The sequence below is a fragment of the Aulonocara sp. 'chitande type north' Nkhata Bay genome, linkage group LG11, assembly GCF_057382095.1.
Source record: "Aulonocara sp. 'chitande type north' Nkhata Bay isolate Kocher_YH1m ecotype deep benthic linkage group LG11, A_spYH_male_GT1.1, whole genome shotgun sequence".
NCBI lineage: Eukaryota > Metazoa > Chordata > Actinopteri > Cichliformes > Cichlidae > Aulonocara > Aulonocara sp. 'chitande type north' Nkhata Bay.
This window is the reverse complement of record NC_141354.1, coordinates 10,408,047-10,430,784: the sequence shown is the minus strand read 5'-3', so window position 1 is coordinate 10,430,784 and position 22,738 is coordinate 10,408,047. Positions and strand designations below refer to the sequence as shown.

Genomic DNA, 22,738 nt, shown 5'->3' with positions numbered 1-22,738 from the left:
ATATAGCGCTCTTAACCGTGCACACCTCAGCAGGTACAGTGTTTGAGAGACCATGGCGGAATACGTGTGTGCTGTTCTGCTCCGGCACTAAGGCCCCTCAGTCCTGCATGTGGCTCCGCTCCTGTGGTTGCTTTGGTCTTTGTCTGCCACCTATCAGCATATCAGCAGTGTCTCTGAAGCCCAGTTGTATAATGCACCATTTATGGCTTTGTGGAGGGAGATGGCGGTCGGGCGGCGGAATAGCTCCAGGCCTTCCCTTCAGTGAGTGGATTAACGGCGGCCTGCTTTAGCGCACTCTACCGCGGTGTGAAATCGGCCCCGCTTCGCCGCCGAGACTCTCTCTCTCTCTCACTCTCTCTTTTCTCCCTCTCTGTTTCCTCACCTCCATGCAAAGCCTCTCCCAGCCATCTGTGAAATGTGGAAACTCTGTGTCTAAGTTGAGTTCAGATCCCATCCCCTCCGTCAAGCTGAGGCCAGGAAGCAAATGGGCAGGCAGTCGGCGGAGGGGGTTTTGCGGGTGGGCGGGTGGGTTTGGTGGGGATGAGTAGGAGGAGGAGGCTGGTGGTGGTGGTGCTGGGGGGGATCAGCTCACTGATGTCGTGCCGCGTGTGCAGGAACCCTGCCTGTTCTCCGCAGGCGAGTTGGAGGAGGGTCCAGGCCTGGGTGCCGGCCGAGAGATCTCTGGTTCCTGCTTGCAGGTCCAAATCCCCCCTCTGTGTGTGTCTGTGTGGAGGCGAGGTGGTGGCACAGCTCCCCTGAGCCCCTGCCCAGTCCTTTGAAGATAAGATGGTGATACAGAGTCCCTTTCGGTACGTCGCTAACCGATGGTCTTTGTGCGACACACATGCCTCTCTCCGTTGGAGCCTGCAGCTAAAACACCTATGGTCTTTACTGAAACGAATTGGCCGCACGGCCTGGGGTCAAATTAGATTATGAATGGCTGACAGAATCCTAGATCATATGTTTAGGATATTCCATTTTTTTTCACCATTTTCATGCTGATAAGGTACAGTTCTGCTGTGGCTGATATTGTATTTCTATTTGATTTCCCTCCACTGAGAAGAATCACTTTCAGAATTGTCCCCATACTCTCTGCCGCTGACTTAATTTTTATTTTTTTTTTTCAGTTTTCCATGGCAACTAGTTGTCATCTTAACTCTGCTGATTTCTCTGCTATCTGGTGCTGTATTGCTCTTGATCATGACAGTTTTTTAAACATGCTTCTCCTCTGCATTTATAACCACATTTTGTGGCACTCACAGGCCAATTCTCCCACTTCTGGCTCTCAGCACCAGCTTTTCACAAGAGCGCCCATCATAATCAGGCTTTTGAATTATGAACTCAATATTCCCTTTACTCATTTTTTTCCTCTATCCTGTGACTTTGGGGTTCAGATCTGTGCATAATGTCTTATGATTGCATGGCATTATGGTGGTTTTGGAAAGCCGAGCGGAGGTCCAGCCACGCATCATCTTTCCATAGACAATGTGGATCTCTGTGTTTCTCTGAGCTCATCAGGGATGGGGCGTTGATTGCTTTTTGATACCCCTCCAATGTGGATGAGGTCCTGCATACATCAGCTAATTAGAATGTACTTACAGTGTGTGTGCTTTTTGTGTGACAGACCCCCACAATTGTCATCAGATCCTCAGCCCAAGTGCTCTAACCACACTCGATGAAGCCTTTATCAAATTCAAAAGAAAAGCTATACAGTGCAGAGCTGGGGCTTGGCCATGTGGGGGTGAGGGTTGTGTGCGCACGCGTGTGTGTCTGTGTCTGTGGGTTTTCATGTCAGAGAAAAACAAAACACTAAAAATGAAAAGAGACTGCACAATGACAGGAGTTATTGCAGTAAATTCGACTTTAAAAGCCTCTTTATATACAGCAAGTACAAGGAAAATCTAATGACAGCTGCTGTATGTAAGCTATAAAAAGATGAGTATGTAAGAGAAGAAACCTTCCTCCTACTGTTCCAGCCCAAGTCGAACATACTGGAGTTAACTTCATCTCACTGTAGTTATTGATGGCCGCTTTGCTAGAAGCCCTAAATGGATGGCACAGCAGTAGGAGGGAAGTTGCAGCAGCTAATTAGGCTTCACAAATTAGTGAGTGGTATCATTCTGTGCACCTTGATGATATTAGAGTTTTTACAGGGAAAGTTTTGCCGTCGCCTCACTGGCTTTTTGGGCTGCAGGGTTTTTTTTTTGGAAGACTGTATTAGTCAGGCGCCAACAACACCTAGTTTACCCCCTCTCTCTGCCTCACACACTCACAGACTCTCCAGCTAGTCTCACCAAATGCTTTAGCCCATGCTATGATCTGAAGGTGCTGGGGCGTCGCTATATATTTCATAAAGGCATTCTATTACACCCCCATGGCTCGTGGGGAATGGTACACTGTGGTCTAGTCCCCAGGCAGCTGAGAATAAAGTGTAGGACGTGGCACTGGAACAGAAATCTAACTGCTGTTTCTTCAGGTAATCTTGACTTGGATCTTAATTCCAATAAAGTGTTATTTTTTTTCACAGCATAAGCCAGATCCAAGCAAGAACACTCCACTCGGTATTTCTTGCAGTTACACTTTATTGAATATCATTTCAGATAAGAGGTGTAATCCTTTGGGGCGAAGTGATGTATATTGACCAGCTCAATGATAGCGATACAGTGCATGTCTCTGATGTGAAAGTGGTAAATAACGATTTGTGTCATCGGCTCAATCATATGTGGAGGAATATTGAAAACTCTCCTTATTTTTGTCAGTTTCCAACTTTGCCTGAATATTTCAAGGAATGTAGAAAGCTATGGTGGGTAGGTGCTGCACTGGTGCAGAGATTTGCTCACATGTTGTCTGCTGACAAGGTGGAAGAAGAATTCACATTTTACACAAATCCATTATAAAGGTAGTTTTCAGAAACTTTTCTGTTCAGTTCAATTTAACTCAATTTTATATATATATAGCACAAAATCATAACAGCAGTCGCTTCATATTGTAATGTAAAGCCCCTATAGTAATACAGAGAAAACCCCAGCATATAGACAGCCCCTTATGAGGAAGCACTTGGTGACAGTGGGAAGGAAAAACTCAGTTTTAACAAGAATAAACATCCCACAGAACCAGACTCAGGGAGGGATGGCTGTCTGACAAGACCAGAAAACATCACTTCATCAGAACTGCCTGTGTGTATTTTGACTTTACAGCATAAACAAACTGGATTCAGCTATAAGTTGATTATCCTCTTTTCCCCCTCCTATTAGGCCCTACATTGTTTACACACCGGTGGTGAAACAGCTTTAGACAACATAACTGCAGAAACCTTCCTTGTCAAATGTAAATGGGTCTAATTTTGCAGATTTTTTTTTTAGACATCCTTAGAAAGTAACTTCAAAATATGTTTAATTTCACAATGGAGGAAGATACAGTGTTTACAGTCTTGCATTAAAATGCAATCAGGAATAATAAAGCTGCTATTAGAAGTCAAACTCGAACAGAAAGTGGGGATTTTAAAAATCATTACACTGTGGTCTTATATCACCCTGAGCAGTACCACATGAGCTGGACGTTGTGTTCATCAGCACAAACATATTGGGATGGCACAGTTTCTTTAACAGTGTGTCGCTGTGCTTATCAAGTAACTGGAGGTTTAAGTGTGATGCTATAGAGAGGAAGGCTGGCATGCTAATAATAGCCACTGCAGTCTGAGTAAAGGTTAGCTGTGTTCCACCACAGGCGATGTTTGCTTTGGTACAAATTTTCAGAATTTTTATTTAATCATGTAACTGGTTAAATTTAGTCATTTCAATGCAAAGAAGTGACTTTATTTGTGTTTGTAGAGAGCTGCTGTTACAATAATTATTAGCTTTGGCTGCCAGCCGCCAACATCAGGAGAAGCCCATTGTCTTGCTGCGAAGTGTGCTGGAGTTCAAGCAGTGAGCCAGGTCACTCGGGTCAATACCACACTGCTACAGTCTCACCTCTCAGAGTGACTGGGTTTCTTCCATCAGCAGAAAGCAGCCCTCGTTGCTCCCACACGGTTCATTTCATCAGGGTCTCTTTTATCTTGACTGCCCAGGCCCGTGACCCCTGAGCACTGATAGTCCAATAACAGTGCAAGAGAGCATCACCGGGGCATTGTGGAGACTCAAACAGAACTTAACTGGGTTAAGTTTTCTCTCCCATTAAATTTAGTGTGTGTTGTGTTTGCATGTGCGTGTGTGCGTGCTGGTGCATTGATTTGCTGACCTGCATGTGTCTCTTGAACTGTCTGAGAAAAGTTCAGTTTGAAAACTTCAAACAGAGTTTACTGGAAGGGAACATGAATGGTGACAGATTTAGCATGAAATATGTATCATGAATGAAATGCAAATTTATATTTGAAGCTTTTTAAGGAAAAAAAACAACATATAGAATATGCCAAAAGCTGCGGTGGAGCTAACACATCTAATTCTAAAACAGAAGAAAGAAAGGGCCGGCCGTTAACGCTCAGAACTGTTCAATTTCATGAGCCCGCAGAGAGGGCCGTGTTTACTTTTCTTCGCACAGAAGAAGAGAAATGAATGCTCTGGGTTGCCTGTAAAGACAAACATGAAAGGAATCACCAAGAGTTCTTTAGGCCCTTTCTCTTGTGTTGTGTGTAATGCAACTTCTTTACTGCCTAGGTAGTCTCTGCCATCTGACTGCCGTTTGAAGTCAGCAGAAAGTCGACAATATTTGCTTTTCAGCAATTCTCGCCCACTGTGTCTCTCTGTTGCTTTTGAAAGTGTGACCAGTATGGAGTCTCTATCAGTTCACTTCTTGGAAGAAATGGCTCAAATTGGGCGTTTGGTTCGCTGGTGGATTGATGATGAGGTCCTTGCATATGAAGGGCTCATTGTTGTGCTGGGGGAGAATGTGATGGACAGCTACAGGTGATGGTGGCGGAGCAGGGGGAGGAGGAGGAGGAGGAGGAGACGGGCAGTAAAAGGGGGGGAGGGAGTTGGATGGTGCAGGGAAGCCAGACTGGCCTATTAGGGAGTGGCAGATAGCCTCAGCTCAGACCTGCTGGGGTGTGATCTCACCAAAGAAACCAGAACGGGCCAATCTCTGTCATAACTCTCAACCACCAAAGAAAAGAAAGTTAGAGAGACTGAGCAGAGGGTTTGACAGATAGAGAAAAGAGGAAAGTCCAGACAGCGCCAGGAATGCAAACACGTTTGTGTTAAGAAGTCTTCCCCCCCTTGTCTTTTTTTTTACCCTGGGCACAGCATCCATCCATGCATCCACTGTCTTCTGCTTATCCAGTTCAGGGTCCTCCTTTTTCCAATTTGATGAAGGAGGAAGAACATGTAACAAATAAAACATCTGACCAATCGTTTATTGACAGCTGTTAATAGTCAATCACTATGGAAGCACCAGCATCTGGTGCTCAATCTATGCTTCTTCTCCTGTGCTTCCCCTTAATCAAGCTCCCTCTATGCTCTGCCATTAAGCCGCAGAATTTAGAGGAGCAGTTCATTTCCAGTACACTGTACATACTGTTTTCCTGCTTGAGAAATTACATCCTTTGTGGATTTGAAGCACAGAGTGCTATTTCTAATGGCATTATCCAGCGGTTGCGTGTATGAAAGCCGCTCCTTCTCTCCAGTGGAGGTGCGTGTGGGTGGGTTAGAGGGGGGAGCCTGGCGTTATCAGCACCAGATGCAGGTTGACTTCAGACTTTCAATGGAAGGTAAAGAGAGAGAGGAGGGAAATTAATGAGAGCCATAAAACTAGCAGGATAAATAATTAGCCAACTGGTCCTGAGATCCATCCCTTCATTTGCAGCTGCAAATAAATACCCACATGCAAAGTTTTGTGTGTGTGTGAGAACTAGCCTGATGCTGTTAGCTGTGGTTATATGCATGTTTGCTTTTTTTAAGATCCAGATGTTGTCGATTTTTCTGCGTCCTCCCACCTTCATTTTTCACATGTGTCTGAGTGACGGGGTTCCTTCTGCCTTGCCATTGATAATTGGCTTGGACCAGTGGCTCCTCTAAATGTGTGAGGCACAGACAAACAAGCAAAAAAAAAAGGTCTATTCAGCTGTCATAGCATACTTCATAAATCATCTGGATGAGAGAGTGTCATATTCGTGTCCACTTTTTTCTTGGGCTAATCAGAAGGACATAATGTTGCTTGTTTACTCAGGTCTGATGTTGCCTAGTTGAGCTTCTAAAAAAAATGAAGGAAGAGAGTGGGGTGTGAAACACTTTGCTTTGTGCAGATACTCAAAGCACATTTATGTCTAACAAGTGATGTCATCTGACTGAACTGATTGCTCCTTTGCTGTGTCCTCGTCAGGATCAAAGCTCATTTTTGCTGCATTAGAGGACACTTTGTGCCAGTGTGCTGTGGGCCGATCAGCGGTGTTTACATGCAGTTCACTCCCCGAGGATTTCGTATTATTGTTGTCACACTGTATGGAGCGCAGCCACTCGCATTGTTCTAATACACCAGCGGTAGATTTGAAAAGAGCTGAGCAATCACTGAAAGACTTACATTATCCTGCGGTCTTTGATCGCTTTTCCGTTTGTCTGTGCTAAGTAATCTTCCCCTCTAATCTCTTTCACAGATATAAATAAACAAGTAATGCTCTAAATGAGAGAGAGCACACGAGTGAGCATCCAGAGGATTATGGTAATTTGTGGATAAACAGAGGTGGGTTTTTTTTAAAGTGACTTTTCTTTATTAGAAAAGTTGCTTCTTTAAAGAAATAATCTGTTTTCAGCCCAGTAAACCCGGAGAAATCAATCAGTAAATTGTATTCTGCACGATGAAGCGATGACGTTTTCATTTACTTCTCAATAAGGTTTGCCTTCGTGAATGTCGAATTCCCCAGGGAATTATTTAGATGATCTCGATTTCCAAGCGTTTGCTCGCCACTGATTTAAAGTTCTACTGTAAATAAAAGCACTAAACCGCAAATACCTTCCAAATCAACGTGACCATATTGCAGATTGATTTTCGGACTTTGCTCTTTTTTTTCTTCTAATCTCTTCCAACTTGACATTTGGAAAGTCAGAAATCAATTATGTCTCCTTCCCAAATGAAAGGCGGAAAAAAAACTAGTATATGACTTTAAAGTCAGCCTAGCTCGCCTTTGACACGGCGCATTACAAAGGGAAAGGAAAATCACACTGCATACCTGATCCATAAAAAAAAAGCCTTTGAAATGGATTGCTGGGTGGGATCCAGTCTGGCACAAGTCATGGCATTGATGGCACAGCCCCTGGGCGCGCGGATACTTGGCCCGGACAAGACGGTTGCTGGGACCATATCAGTGGGCACTGGCCCATCCTCTGGGAGCTCCTAAGCCATGCCGTCTGAAGAAGAACTGATGGGGTTGGCAGCACATATGGGCATGCTACGGGGTTTATTTCAGTCAAAAACAGCCCGATGTTATCGCCTTCAGTCACCAGTGCAGCGGTATCACCGAAGCTTAGAGAAACGATGGGGCATCGCAAGAAATTAAAGAAAACCCATCCTGCTGGGGATTAACTTGAAAATAGAAACTTTTTCCCTTTGTTCCACCTGCACTGCTTTTAAATCTTAGGTGCTCAAATCTAATTGTGTGCCACCATTTCCGCCCTACACGTTGTGTTCAGGTGACAATTTGGTCCAGCTAATTGGAAATGTTGCGTGGGCCCTGCCTGCGCCGAGCATCAGCCTATCATGAATGACACTGATGTGATAAACATGGATTCCACTGGCTGCCGCTGCTTTTCAAGCCAAGACAGGAAGTTGACAGCTGCAACAGTTTTCAGAAATAGTTAGTTGATAACCATCCACGGGGTAATGAAACTTCCACCTTTGATGAGAAGTTGAAACGAGACTGTTTCACTGTTGGCTTGGCAGAACATTAGACATGGCTGCGAGGCAGGCAGAGGCCGACGAGGGATCGAGCCGTTTTAATAGGGCTCATCCAGAGGTGACGAGAGCACTGCATGCACTGAACTGGAGGTGTGAGCCGGGGCTGCCAGTACATATCTTTTGTCTTTCATTATCTTTTTTTCCTTATTATTTTAAATGGCCGGTGTGTGTGTGTGTTTGATATCCATTTAGATTGGGGCTTCATTAAAAAACCTCAGACAATGGAGTGACTTCTAATTAAGAAGCGCCGCATCTGGCCCCTGGCACCCTATCCCGTTGTTCCATCTATTTTGCTGGGGAGAATTCATTTGTTTCTTAATTAAGAAAAACACCAATAGCGTGAAAAATCTGCTTATGGTACCTGAATCCTAATTAGTTAAATAGTGAGGGGAAGGGGAAAACACATTCCAGTAGCCCTAGAAATGAACTCAGAGCTGATAAAAATGAACTAACTAGCCTTGCATAAATCGAAGCTGGGGAGAAAGTGTACCATCATTATGGCTAAGACAATATGCAAACTATCTTCAAAGAAATCAAATTGCTGGAATGTTTTCATTTGCATGTATTAACCATTAACATAATGAGGAGAAGTGACATTGGACCCGGATTGTGTGTCTGTTCGGATTGATAACTCTGCTGCATCTGCAAATAGTCTCCTCTGCAAAATTATGCTAGCAGTCAAATCAGTGCTGAACTGTGGAGGGAGAGGGAGAGTGATGGAGAGAGAGAGAGACACACATGGATGGAGAGGGGGGAGAGACAGAAAGAGAGCAAGAGAGAGAGGAGAGTGGAGGCTTTTGCTTTTTTCGTTTTATCAGGGAGCTCAGTGCAAACCTGCTGCAGTGTTGAATCGGAGCCATCATCCTCTGACAGCTATCCTTAAACAGGAAGGTGCCGCGAGTCATTGTCTCTAAGGCTCTGCGGAAAGCTGCTCTGTGTGTGTTTTTGTGTGTGTGTGTGTGTGTGTGGGGAAGGTATGTGTTGGGGGGTGGGGGCACAGAGGATGTGCCCATGTGGCTGCTAGCTAGAGACAGACCTCGAGTGGGCACACTTCACACTCCTCACCCCCACCTCCTCCCCCTACCCCAAAACCGTCTCATACATATCGGACACATGCACGCACACGCCTGCACGCGGGGCTCGTGTGTACACGTGTCACCCCCACCAACACCAACACCGCTATTTCCAAAACACACACACATCTGAGTGCTTCCAGGATACCAAAGGCTCACTTATCTGTTCCGCAAAGACTTACCATGTCCCACATTGGTGAGTTGTGCGGGCATCCGGCCAAAACCACTGTGCCCCCCCCAACCTCCCCACTGCAGGCGTCATGCAAAACACTGAACTTGTCTTCAATATTCAAAATAATTTTTCCAACATGCTATTTCCCAGGATCAGCCTCTTAGGTCAAATTATTCAATTAAGTGTCTGTTTATTACTGATACCAAAGCTGGGTGGCAGTTCTACTTATCACCTTTTTTGCAGATTGGTGTTCTTGCAGAATACCACCATAAAGATTGCCTTGGCTGTAATTAAAATGGCACAGAGACAAATTTGGCGCAGGGCTAAAGACATGGGGAAATGAAGGAGGTAAGAGGGTGGGGAGGGGGTGGAATTGCAGGGGCTACGTTCTGTCATCCGGTTGGGAAAAAGTTGAGGATGTGCAAAGTAGCGAAATTGCCATTGAGGGCACTACAGTATGCCACAAAGGAGCAGGTAGGAGAGAAGAAACGCAGCCTTGCTGTGGCGTTTTTGTCGCCGCCGTGCGATTGCGTGGAGGGAGCGGTCAGGGAACGAGGCTGCTCTCCAGTGGGTTTGACTGAAGCGAGCAAACAGGAGTCGGCGGTTAGTTTGTATGGCAGAGCTGATGCTGTTCAGACGTCCTAAACGCCAGCCGGGCTCGCATCCATCCACGGGCCTGTGTGTTTGATGAGCTATTGGCAGGCTGTGGGGACACGTGTTCCCGTGCCTCGTGGCAAACATACCTTTCACCGTCTTTGACTCCACCAGCCTGTGTGACTTCTCGGGGAAAAAAAATATGAAAGAAATCAAAGCGCCAATAAGCTGAGGGGTGTTAAGCCAGAGAGGAAGGGTGGGGGGGGGAGAAAAAAAGAAAAGAAAGACCTGAGCGACTTTGGATTTTGACAGAATCTTCATGTGCTCTCTGACAAAAATTTGCATTGTTATCGCAGATAACTGGTGATGTTTTTACTTGGTTGTACATTTTTGTGAAATATGTAAAACGTAAACCGAGCCTCTAACGATTCCCTTAATGACGCGGATCTCGCTTTTCTCCCCCGAATCGCGTCTTAGCGGGCTTCTCAGTGCAGAATGTCTGATATCTGAATATTAAAAGGGAGTTTCAAGCTCATCTGCAAATGTGATTTGCACATATCACACTTCTGCAGTCGTCAAGCTGCTTCATCGCCAAGCTTCTGAGCAAAGAAGGCTGGGGAGGGGAGGGACGAGGGGGGGAAAAGAAAGAGAAAGATGCACATATGGGTTGCTATTGATGTATTCCATTTCTGACCTAATTTAAATCCCTGCCAACAAGCTCATATGCATACTGTACATTTGCTAAATTACAGAGTGTAAACCTTGCCTTCTCACGGAGACAGGTGTAAACATCGATGTTGTCATAATGCACCCGCAGTAAATATGATAATCACGCGATCCTGCAATAGAGCACAAAATAATTTGGACATCATTTTGATGCCTGAGGGGCCCAGGGGAATGGCCTCCAGAACGAAAGGTGGCCCATTGACATGCTATACACGCCAAGATATAATTATGGCTGCCTGTCTTTGTTCCTCCCAAGCTTCCTCTCAGAGCACTCGTAATTTGCTTGTGATATTTTGCTATTCTTTACGATTGAGTTATTCTCCGTGGACTCGAGTATTACACGGGTGTAAATGAAGATGCAAAGAACTTGCTCTCCTGCCAAATTCCAAAGTTAGGAAAGTCTAAGTTTAATATCGAGGCAGCCAAGCCGATGCTGATGGGAGGAAGTCATTTTGCAAAAGCCCGATTTGAAATTTTATTTATGGGAGGGGGGGGGATCCTGACACGTGACGATTTTTTTGGGTGCCTGCCCCGAGTGTCATCTCTGGCTATCTGTGTGGGACTTTGCTGATAATAAGGGGCAACGCTAGAATATCTTTAGGGTATGCAGTGTGTCGAGCTGCGGTTTGTTGTCATGATAATCCCCTCATTTGTAATGTTTGGATCAGCAGGTTACGCCTCTCCACTTGCCTGCCATGTCAAGGCTCGGGACTGGCGAGGTGGATTGTCATTTCTGAAGCAATATTTTGACAGCGCCTTCACTTTGCTCGTACGCTGCGGCTCAAAGGTCAGAGCTGTGCCACTTCCATTTACTGTGTGTGAACACAATCCCTGAGGAGTGCAGCGCTCCACTTCTCCCTCTCTCTCTCAGTCTGACAAACACACACTCGCACGTAGTCGTTCTTTCTGCCTCTCACCATTTAACTCACTTGTTTTAGGAGATAGATGTCAGGGCTAGGCCCACACAGGGGTTTATAGTGGGTCTGAAGCTCCCAAATTGAAGGCCAATTACAACTTATAAACCTTTATAATAGAGTAAATGGAAAAAGGCAGCTCTGTTCAGTTTACCTCACTGTGATGCCTGATTTCCCTTACTGCCATCTCTCCAATTAGAGTTTCGTAAAGACAGCCACCGCTCCCTCAGTCAGCGCTGGTCTTGCCTGCCTCATATCACACACGCTGCTACGTTCTTCTTTTTTTGTAAGAAACATAGTGTGGTGTGATTGTTGCAAGTGCACAATGTCTCAATGGTGTAGCTGTCATCCATTTTCCTGTGTGCTCAGTGCCACTTCGCAGACACAGAGGCAGGTTATGTCAACCAAATAAGGCACTTGTCAGTAATACAAAAAGACATTGTTGCTGGTCCATTGTTACCTGCTCTGCCAGCTATCATATAGAAAGTGATGGAGTGACGGTGTTTTGGAGTGCGGTGGCGGCTCCAGAGCCCTCGGGGGTATTATGGGTGTAAATCTCCCTCACACAGTTCTGCTCCAGGCCAAGGAGAGCATCATCATTAGCCGGAGCAGATGGAGGGGCTTCAGCGCTGTTTTCCTCCCTCTTTGCTGTCGGACTGTATGCTGGAATCCCCCCCCCCCCCCGGTTTGATACAATGCAGCGAGCGCATGAGGAGCAACAGCCGAGCCCAGACAATGAATGATGAAATCCACATGAAATCAGATGAAAGCTACAGTACACGCGCACATACACACATATGTACCCCAGGAGATTGATTTATCATTTATTTGTGAAGCGATGATAGCGGAGGTTTGGTTAAGTGGCGTTTCTGTGCACATGTTTGCGCACTTTTATGTCGGTGGCAGAGAAGAAACATGGAAGATGGGGCTCTGATAGTGATGCTGGTGATCTAGATCAGAGAAGGAATGTAACTGTTTTGAAAAATGAAAACATTCAATATTTTTACAGTTGGAAGATTTGGAGACTTTATATTATAGTAAATAAAAATGTTTTGGATTGCACTTTGTACATGGGAAACCTTTTGTCGAGGCTTTTTTCTCACAATTTTCTGGTCTTCTATTGGATATATGAGGCTGTTCATGTCTTGATCCCTCTGATGGTAATATGGGAAACTTTTGCATCACTATAAATCTGTAAATTGGCCATTTTTACACTGGGCTGGACGGTGGCTAGCGCCTGATAATTTACTAGAACCCAATATCAGCCCGATACAGTGTAAGAGTTTACGCCTGTTTCCAAGGAAGCTAATCAGTGCAATCATTTATCAATGAGGAGTATTTATCTCCAGCAACCTAGCTCCTCATTGATGCAGTAGTTTTTCACAGTGTGCTAGAGGCCTGCTATCCAGGGAGCACAAAGTATGTGTGTGTGTGTGTGTGTGTGTGCCTTTGTGTGTGTGTGTGTGTGTGTGTGTGTGCTGTCTGAAGCACTGGCAGAATCCTAATCTTCCAGCAAGAAGCTTCACATGGCCAGATCAAGAATTAGGAGGGAGGCAGAGTGGGGGAGGAAGGGGAGGAGGAGGAGGAGGAGGAGGAGGGGGAGAAAAAGCCCATCTCGGTCTGTGTTTTAAAGGACAGTGCTTTGAATGTCATTTGACAATTTCCTTTTAATTAGAACTAATTTACAGAAAGATGCCCACCAGCTAATCTTTACAGGATAATTAACTTCTATTTTCTTTACTTTTAATTAAAAAGTGGAAAAGATTTAGCTGATCCATAAAGAATTGTTCTTTTGAAATGTTCATCAGACTTCACACTTCTTTTGGCATTGGTAATATTTAGATCCTATCTGCTGCTCACAGCCTCCACTGAGTTATTGGAATGATTTTCTACCCCCCTTATCCGAGGTATTAAGAAGTGGAACTATCAATAGTAGAAATAGGAACCAGAGGCAAATTAGAATTGAATTAATGAAGAATTTATTGCAAAAGAACCCCCCCCCCTCCCCCCCCCCCCCATGCTTCATAGCACTGGAATGAAATTGACATCTTAGATATATCCATTTCATAGAAATTCCTTGATGAGAAAATATTGTTTTATCTACACTTTTTTGATACGGTAATCATTTTTCTTTTTCTGAAGGCGCCCCATTAAATTCTTTGAAACGATGCTCGACTGAAAGCTAATTGTTGCGGAGGCAGTTTTAGCATTTTAAAATATCGCTACAGTATTTTAGCCCCAACGGGCTTGCAGGCCACTGAATGTGATGAATATGATGCTTTCCACGTCAGACGAAGGCATCTTATTAAGCACTTAACAGACAGTCAAGTGCCCGGTGCCTCTGCAGAATGAAAACTCCCCGAGTCTCATCAGAGCTGCTCGACAAAAGTCTTTTTCTCGCCACTGTTAGCACCTTCCAACAGACTTTACTTAGTGGAGATAAAGTGAGCCAATATGAGGTGAGCGTGCTGTAGACAGAGCCTCCACTCGTCTGCAGACGAGCCAATGGCTGAAGATGGATGCCCCCACTTAACCATGATAGCTCCCTGGAGGAGCCTCACTCAATGGCTTCATTAAAAGTGAACGTTCTAGTGAAAAGCTCGCTTATAAACCAGTAATTAAGACCACACATATTTTACCTGCTTTGTTTCAGCTGTCACATGCAGTGTACAGGCACATGGTTAACTTTTATTTCCTTATAAGTAACAGAATGACACTAATAAATCACTCAGCCAGAGAGGGAAGCAAGTGTGTAACAGGAAGGACTTAAATCCAGCACACTGGCCACTTTAACAGCATTTTAATCCCTTCGTTGCACCTACAAAGCAAATGTTACCCTGCAAAAAGAGGCATTAACTAAGCCCATATTACTTGGAAGACAAGCTCAGTGACTTTTATGGACCAAACGTTGTACCAGTGTCCACTTGGACATGTCCGCGTCCCTCTGTAAGCTCTAGAGAGGCAAGTAAAGTCAGTAGAGTGTAGCAGGACCCAGCTAACTCCACAGAGAAACTGGCTGGCATCTGCTGAAGCCCTCGGGCACGCTCAGAGGTGCCTCCAGCATTTTAATGGCATAGTCAAATGCCAGCATGTTTTCATGCCATTCCAATTCAAATTCATTGGATAAAGAAGTAAGAGCGTGTTATTCCTCTTCAACGGTCCAGACAGAAACACTGGGCGCAACAACACAGAACTTAGAAACTCCGCAAACATGCCGTGGATCCAAAGCTGTGTCTGATTGGAATAAGATACTCGACTGGAATTACGTTAACAGTATTTGAGAAAAAAAAATACACACACACCCCTTCTCTTTTATTGTTATTATTATTTATTAGATTTTTTATATGTGGATTTCACAGGATGTCATGAGAAATCTGTGGACGGAGATACTTTCCTAGCCAGCGGCTGTGCCTTAGTGTTGCTGCACGAAGCTTAAATGTACAGTAATGTAAACTCGGCGGGCCATCTAAACACATGATGTCATCAGATCACATTTAGATGCCTTGTCATCTTTTGCTGCAGCCTCGCAAACGAGTGTGTGTGCTCTTCCTCTGTGCGTGTGTCATACGAGGATGTGAATACATTCACCCCCCTCCACCCCCACTTTAGAACAAACCCAGCCTCCCTCCCTCCCCTTTTCACCACACAATATCCTTTTTTTTGTTGTTGTTGTTGTTTTTTTGGGTGCTGCGTTTTCGAGCAGTTTGTTGACTGTTGATTGTAAGTGCCCGAATTTAGGAAGGCAGCCATTTCTAATCACGAGAATTACACTGCTTAGCGACCGGAAAATCAAGTTAAACAATAGCATTGCTTATTCTTGGTCACAGACTGCGGCTCTGAGAACACATCAGTCTCCACTGAAGCTGTTCCACGCTCCTCCCAGCACACACACACACACACGCATTTACACACAAGCAGCCATTCACAGACAATATGCAAATGCTAATTTACTTTTTGACTTGTGTTACAGCATTAGCTCCACATTTAGTTTGATCACAGAGTGTACAACTTGGAGGAAAAAAAAGGAAGCGCTTTTTTTTTGTAACATTTATGCAGTACAAAAAAAAAAGATGCTTGAAATGAAAAATTCCTTTGAGGGTTCCTGTAGCATATGAAGCTATTAAGAGCTGCGTAAATGGTATCTATTTCATTACAGTGATCAAGGATTAAATTAGTGGCTTGAGCCCTGTAACATATACACTAAGTCTCCTCCAAGGCTGAGGGAGCCCTCTGCTTCCCAAAGGTCATTAGAGCTGAGGAGAGAGGATGGCCCCCAGTCTCCCTTTGCCTCTCTCCACTACCTCCTCCTCCTTCTCTTTCTCGTTTCTCTCTCTCAACCTTCCCGACCTATCCTCCAAGATGAGACACAGTCGTGTTTTTATGTTTTCGCACACGGTTGTCGTTTCCTTTTTCTCCAGCTGTGGAGGGTTAGGATCACAGGAATCTAAACCTGCTTGGCAAAGTGTATTCCTGTATTTCCTCCCACGCAAAAGTTTGCATGTGTGTGTGCGTGTTCACCCGGAAGTGAGGAAGGCCCAGTATCAGTTTTGGCACAAAGGGCCAGTCACGAGGAGGAGCAGAGCTGGCAGAGGTTGAGCTGTGTGGCCCTGTTGGATTTTAGGGCTGCATTATGCATTCATGTTTAGTCTCAGGTGCTACGTTTTATCCCCAGGCCAGCTTGGACACATTTTCAATGGACCGTTTGGATGAAAAACTGTATAGGTGGGAGCAAAAATGATTTCCATGCTTATAGAGATCTGCCGCTTTGTTCTGTCAGATTCAATTACCTCACCTCTAATTAGGGAGCTATAGAGGAGGCTGGGTTTGTGATCCACACATCACACTGTGGAGCCTGCTGATAATGTGAGGTATCGCTATCACAGCCCGGCCACAAGCTCCCCACATTGCGGATGCTTGAAAAAGCATGCCATGAAATTAGCAGTCACTCATACAGTTTTGCACATACACACATATTTCTTCAGAGCTCCTCTTTTTCTTCGTCTTCCTTTTTTTTTGAGTGTGAGCTTTGGAACAAGGTTGGCACATGTGTGTGTGTTTTTTCTTTCCTATTTTCTGTTTTAGTCCACTGAGGCACAGACTTGAGTACAGAGTATATTTTCCTGAAAGATATGCTCATTCCACCACCTCAGTCCGTACTCCTCTGTTCCCCTCTTCCTCTGTGACTCATTAATCCTCTGTCCATCATATGGTCTCAGAGTATCACCCCATTTTATAGACTCAGTGGGGGCATTACCATATCCCTCTTCGGAGCTCCACTCCGCATGGCCGATCCCTATCAGACAGAGGCCACGCCATGAACAAAAGAGCCACTGTGATCAAGCCTGCATTCAGCTACCAATGTCTCTATTAGCATTGGCTGCTCCTGCTGCATGACTGTTTGAACAGAGCTGAGATTTCTTTCGGTCTCTCTCGGCAGAAGAAGAGTCTTGATGAATGCGGATGATACAGTCGAGGCTGGAGGGTGCGCATGTGTCAGGGCGGATGTGGAGGGTGCTGGGATACCTGGACACTGACCCTGATTGAGAGGAAGTTGAGACAGAGTGCAGCCTCCTGAAAGATCCTGTTAAAAGTGAGCAGATAGCAGCGTTTGTGCTACGATTATCTCACGATCCAAGCCTTTTGTCTGCAAACTTGAAAGTGTGCTCTGAAAGGCTGCCACACTTCAGGTTACAGATAATTAGCGCAGGGCTTCAGCTGCTAATTATTTTAACGATCATTTTTAATGATAAACTAATTAACTGTTGAGTCGAGTGGTTCTCAACCTGTTAGGAAGCCTTCCTGTAACCCGTCGCCACGTGTCAAATATTTACAGAGGAACAAACCTGTGACTTCATATCTTTAAATGACATGTTTTGTCTTAAATGTGCAACTTAAAATGATATAAAACAGAGAAAGGAAGAAAATGGGGTGATATTTTCTGATTGATCACTCTTTAAAATTAAGCTGCTTCGCTAATTACGTCAACCGGTAGATGATTTTGTCGTTGGGTAAAGATCGCTTGTTACTATAAAGTTAACATGCATCTCTAGCAGGCTTAGATCAGCCGTAATGAGCGCACCACTTAAAGCCGGCTGTGTTGTTTTCTGCGGCAAAGTGAAGCGCAGACACTTTCTCCGCGGTGTCATTGGCCATCTGAACTCCAGAGGAGGCTCGATAAGAGGGCGAAGCAGCCGACATTCCTCTGGCCCAGTTCGTCAGCAGAGCCTATAGAAATGCACCAACAAGCGCGGGTCACACAGCGAATGTGACAGGATTTTAAACAGTACACAACTAAATATAGCAGGAACGCCACTATCAGAAAATGAGTTAGGAGTGTGCTGCTGGTCGTTTAGAAAGTCATTATTCTTATCATTGCTGTCTCTGAAATAATTTCAGGTCTCTCCATGCAATGAATACTGTATAATAAGCTAAACACATGAGAATGCGAGCAAACTTTGGTCAATCTGCGCGGTCCCAAAAGAAGTAGCCATCGGACCCCCTTTAATGTCTCAGGCTGGGTGTAATATTTCATTTTTCCATATTCAGCAAGGCCTCCAGTATCTCTATCAGTTTGAAAATGCTCCATTTAGTTACTATCTGTTGGAGTGGGGAAGTGAGATGCCCTTATTCTGAGTCTATTAAACCTCAATTCTATCTCATCCTATCTACCTAATCTTTGTGTTTTATTGACCATGAAGTTTATCTTTAATCTCCCTTTACCCTTATTATCACACAACACTGTAGGTCTATTTTCCGCGGTGCAATGGCGCTGCTGTATTTGCCAGCAACAGAGGAAGAATCGTTTAGTTGTACACACAGTTCTTATTCAGCTGTGTAATGGAATGTGTACACACTGTGTGTATAGAAATGTATTTCCCCGCTTTCTTTCACACTGTCTTCAATTGCCTTGGCAGGAGCTTTTACCGCCAGTCATACAATCTCCCCTTGATACGGCGATATTTATCTCTCAGTATCATCTTAAGTGATGGTAGACTCATCGAGTCACTTCACGCCTCACTTCACTCCTCAGCGAATCAGCAGAAGGCATCAGATAAGATCATAAAACTGTATCCTAATTTAAAAGCGGCACTCTGCCTCTGCAGTGTCTATTAGAGATCCGCGTGCTAATTCTTTTCATGTCCGGGGCTCCTGCAGATGTTGGCTTCTACAAAGGAGTAATTTATAAGACTAATGAAAAGAGCAAGCAGTTTGTGGACATCAGGGGGGTCTTTTGTGAGACTCGTCGCAAGAAGAAAGAGAAACAGGAGAGGCACACCAGCCCCACTTTCTGAAGTGAAATTATTGCTTTATTAAAGCTGAGGGGGCTCGCTCCTGCTACAATAGAACAAACAGACTGAAAGGTGTGGAGAGGATGTAAGTGCGCTCTGTTTGAGCTCTAGGTGGATGCACGAGAGGCAGAAACAGAGACAGCATCCTCATCTAGCTGGCAGTGACAGCAGCACTTTCGACATGATTGTTCACTTTATACACGACTCGAGAAGGAGCAAGGAGTGTTTTTTGGGTTTTTTTCATGGGGCTTATGCAGGTTTTTCTCAGAGTGCATCATCTCAAATATTAAACTAAACTTAAACCAGAAGGGCTCCCCCAGTCTTTTTCGCTTTTGGTATGTCATGCGGGGACTTTGCGGGCATGTTTTGGCAGAAAAAGGAGAGAGGTGTGCGCGATGCGTATTATCTTAATAACATTCAAATGCCGGGTGAGATGTTTTCAGAACTAATACAATTCAGGTGGCAGTACAGTAATTCCATCAACACCCTTGATTGAAGCAAAATGGTAATATGCAAATACCAAAAGAGATGTACAGCTACAAGCAAAAAAAAAAAAAACCTCTGAAATCATTTAGATTTAAAGAAATAATATTGCACAGAGGGGGGAAAAAATTAATCACACGGAAAAGTGTCTCCTTTAAGATTGCACTGGTGTATTACCCGGAGGCATGGAATGTAAATGGAAAATCAACATTGTACCCTGTGATAAGGCTAACAAATTAATAAAAGTATTTTCTTTCCTCCTCCCATGCTGATGCCTGTGTGAAAAGTCTGCAAAGGAACTTTTTTTTCTTGCCCCCCTTCTCTCCTTCCCTCTCTCCATCTGTGTGAGGTTTTGTTTTGCAGGTAGCGGGATTAACATCAGCGCTCACCTTGGCTGCATGTCAGCTTGTTTTTCTGGAAAAAAAAAGTCTCAAGGGGATTTTTTTCAATAGGAATAATGGAAACACTGATGTGAAGCACGGTGGTAAAATAATAGTGTTTATTGGGGTGGCTTTATCTTTAGCCTGTACGAATCTCTGAACGTGTATGCATACGGCGCTTAGACCACGCAATGTTGCGCAGTGCTTTGAATTTGTATTATTGCAGCACCGGAAACAAGGAGAGACAAGATTTTGATTCTTGAAAGCCTGAAGGGTGTGATGAAATTGCTGAACATCTCCCTTGTGTGTCTGTGTGTGTGTCTCTGTGTACATATGTGTGCCTGTTCCCTCAGGTCCTCTGGAGGATGGCCTGGAGGAAGAGGAGGAGGAGTGCGTCTCCGAGGAGAATGAGCTCCTGGCCAAAGATGAGTTTTCGGTGGAGGAGAACTTCACCGCCGAGTTTGAGACTGAGAACATAAGCTGCGAAGACATGGAGTACTTCTGCAACAAAGGTGAGCGTCCCGCACTCGGCCAAAACCGAAACTTCACAGGCGGGCTTCCTCATGCAGCGTTCAGCCATCTTTTCCTTTTTTTAAACGCCTAATATGGGACAATACGCTGTGCCCGCCCCAATGCTGAGCATCAAAAAGTAAGTTAAACTCCTGCCAATTGTGTCTAATAAAATTCCTCAACATGTTCAAATCAAACCTGGCAGAACTTGTGTCCGTCTGAGAATTTCTCCCGCATCACTGCCTGGAGTTGAGACTATCCATTTTTGATATTTGATCCCCAGCAATCCACCCAAGAGCAGTGGTTTGATCTGAGATGGAGATGGCACCAGCAACACTGGCTCTCCCTCTGTGATAGTGCTGTGAAGGTGTGCTACGGTGCACCAATGCACTGGAGAGCGTAGCGCTTCCCTTTGAGCCGGCGCTAAAGCTCTGTGAACACTCAGCAGCACCTGCTACTGCTCGGAGGTCCAGCACTATAAAGCGCCTCAGCGTCGCCAAATGCGCCCGAGTCCTCTTTGAACTCCAATTCAATTAGACTGCTTCTTTGTGTGTTTGTTTCATTTCGGTCACACCGTGCCATCACAGGAGCTAATTTGTGGCCTGCTTCAGGTTACAGTGTGAAGATGACAGACCTGTCCCGCCTCCCCCCAACCACCGCAACCCAGCCCAGAACCTCCACCCCCAACCCCACCGCCGCCGCCTCTTCCTAGCCTCCGGTTGCGTGGCGTTCGCTACCCCAGGTGTCCCCGCTCTTACTGACGCTCGGATGCCGCAAATTTGACTTTTTAATGAAGAACCGATGCTTTGAATGTCTGCCTCCTCGCCCTCCTTTCAAAGGGAAATTTGTTTAGAATTATTTCTCCACACTTCTAAACTGATGTGCCTCATGGGATTACATTATTGAAGGAAAAAAAATAAATCTTTCATGTTTCAGGTAGGCTATGCCCCGGTAATCGTATCAATAATGTTTTCCTTTTGTTCTCCGGGAAAAGTTGAACGGCGCAATTGTTCAGAAATTGCAATTACCAGAGACGCCTCGGCCGCTTCACCCTTTGTCTCCTCCGTAATGTGTCCCCACTCAAACTTCAAAGTGCGAGGCATATACTTCTAATAACCCAGCAGCTATGAAATAGATGGCGCGTATTGGTGGTTACAAGAAAAAAAAAAGTAGTACAACTTCTGAAAATTTTCAAAGAACCTTGTCAGTGCCATTTGGTATTCCCTTTGTTTAAGGAGCCGGGGCTCAAATCTCCTTTCCCTGTTTATGAATAAAGACAACACAAAATACCAATCCATAATGTCAAATAGTACTTTCCCTGAGCACTTCTAATCTGTTCCTTGTCATGCACGAGCCTTACTAGTCCGATTTTTTTTGTATGACTTTGCTATCTCAGCTTACAGTAGCTAAGTCTCCCATTGCCTCATAAGACCCAAATGATGTACTATCCAAATTTCTTTTCTCCTAGTGCCAAGTTGTGTGCAATCATCAGGTGTAGCCACTTTCCCATGATCCCTTCCTCAATTAGATCTGTTTAAAACTAATGTCAGAGTGGCTTAAATTTACCCCACTTATGTGAAACTGCCTTGAATTAAACGGGACGCAATCCTGGCGGCATTAAATGGTTTAAGTGTGTTATTCCTCGACTATAGGAGGCAAAAGAGAGCCCCCCTTGATTAACTAAACCCTCTCAAATGTGATGGCGTGCTGTAATTAGCCCTGTGCGGACTTGAACGTGGGTTTTAAAGCAGCCACTCATCCCATGGCCTTTATCTTCTGCTGCTTCCCGGAGAATAAGGTCTCCCGTGTAAGGTTCCTCCACTGAGCAGTGACTCTCTGGTCTTAGCTTAGCCTTGTATCTGTGTAGTCACTCTCTGAAATGGGCTTGTCAGGGGGACCTAAAACCTCCATTAAAAGTTTCAGTCTATAATAGGTATTAAAAAGCTGTAGGAACACAAAGAGGAGTACCAATTTTCATTAACATATGAAGCACTTATTAACTTTGATCAGAGTGCGGTGAAGTAGCAAAGCCGCTTAAAGGCGCAAAGGTCAAGAAGTTGAATGCCACCAAAGACTCAGCCATTTGCCTTACCCTTGCAGAAAAGGGACTCCCCAGATAAGTGCGTGGAGCACCTTGACGTCCCATCTTGGTCTGAGGCTCAGGAACCTCAAAATTAGGTGACGGTTGACTCCCTGACCTGTTTAGTTAATAGTGCTGTGGCTCTCACTGGGTTTTGGCCCTTTCATTGATTTAGCTTGTAAGGTGCTGTTGGCATCTCTCTCTCTCTCTCTCTCTCTCTCACTCACACACACACACACACACACACACACACACACACACACACACACACACAAGGGCCTGTTAGCTTGACATTGGCAACAGAAATGACAAAAATGCTTTTAGGATCATCTTTTTTTTTCTTCTTCAGACAAACAGTAGAAATGATTAGTCCTGCATCAGTGCTTCCTAAGCCCTCTGACTTATGACCCATTTAAACACAGCATTGTCCTTTTGTTAGGCCTCACCAGTGGTCGCACATGTCCAGTTTAACAAAGGAAGGAGTGATTTTATTATTTTGTTTTTGGAGTCAAAAAAAAGTTCAAACAGACAGAATCTATTAAAATAAAGCTAAATTTGTATATCAAGAACATGTCTTTCACATCATCCCAGGTAATTACTCCAATCCAATGCCTCTATTAGACAGCTTCATTC

The 22,738-nt window shown here is 44.7% G+C and overlaps 1 protein-coding gene across 3 annotated transcripts in view; it reads left to right on the top strand.

Annotated features, from left to right (window-relative positions):
• Window positions 1-22,738, top strand: part of zfpm2a (zinc finger protein, FOG family member 2a) — a 121,511-nt gene that overhangs the window by 11,691 nt on the left and 87,082 nt on the right. For all 3 annotated transcript variants that reach the window (XM_086310506.1, XM_086310507.1, XM_086310505.1), the window contains one exon: window positions 19,869-20,027. In XM_086310506.1, the coding sequence (XP_086166632.1) occupies window positions 19,869-20,027 (159 nt within the window). The remainder of the gene's footprint in view (window positions 1-19,868; window positions 20,028-22,738) is intronic.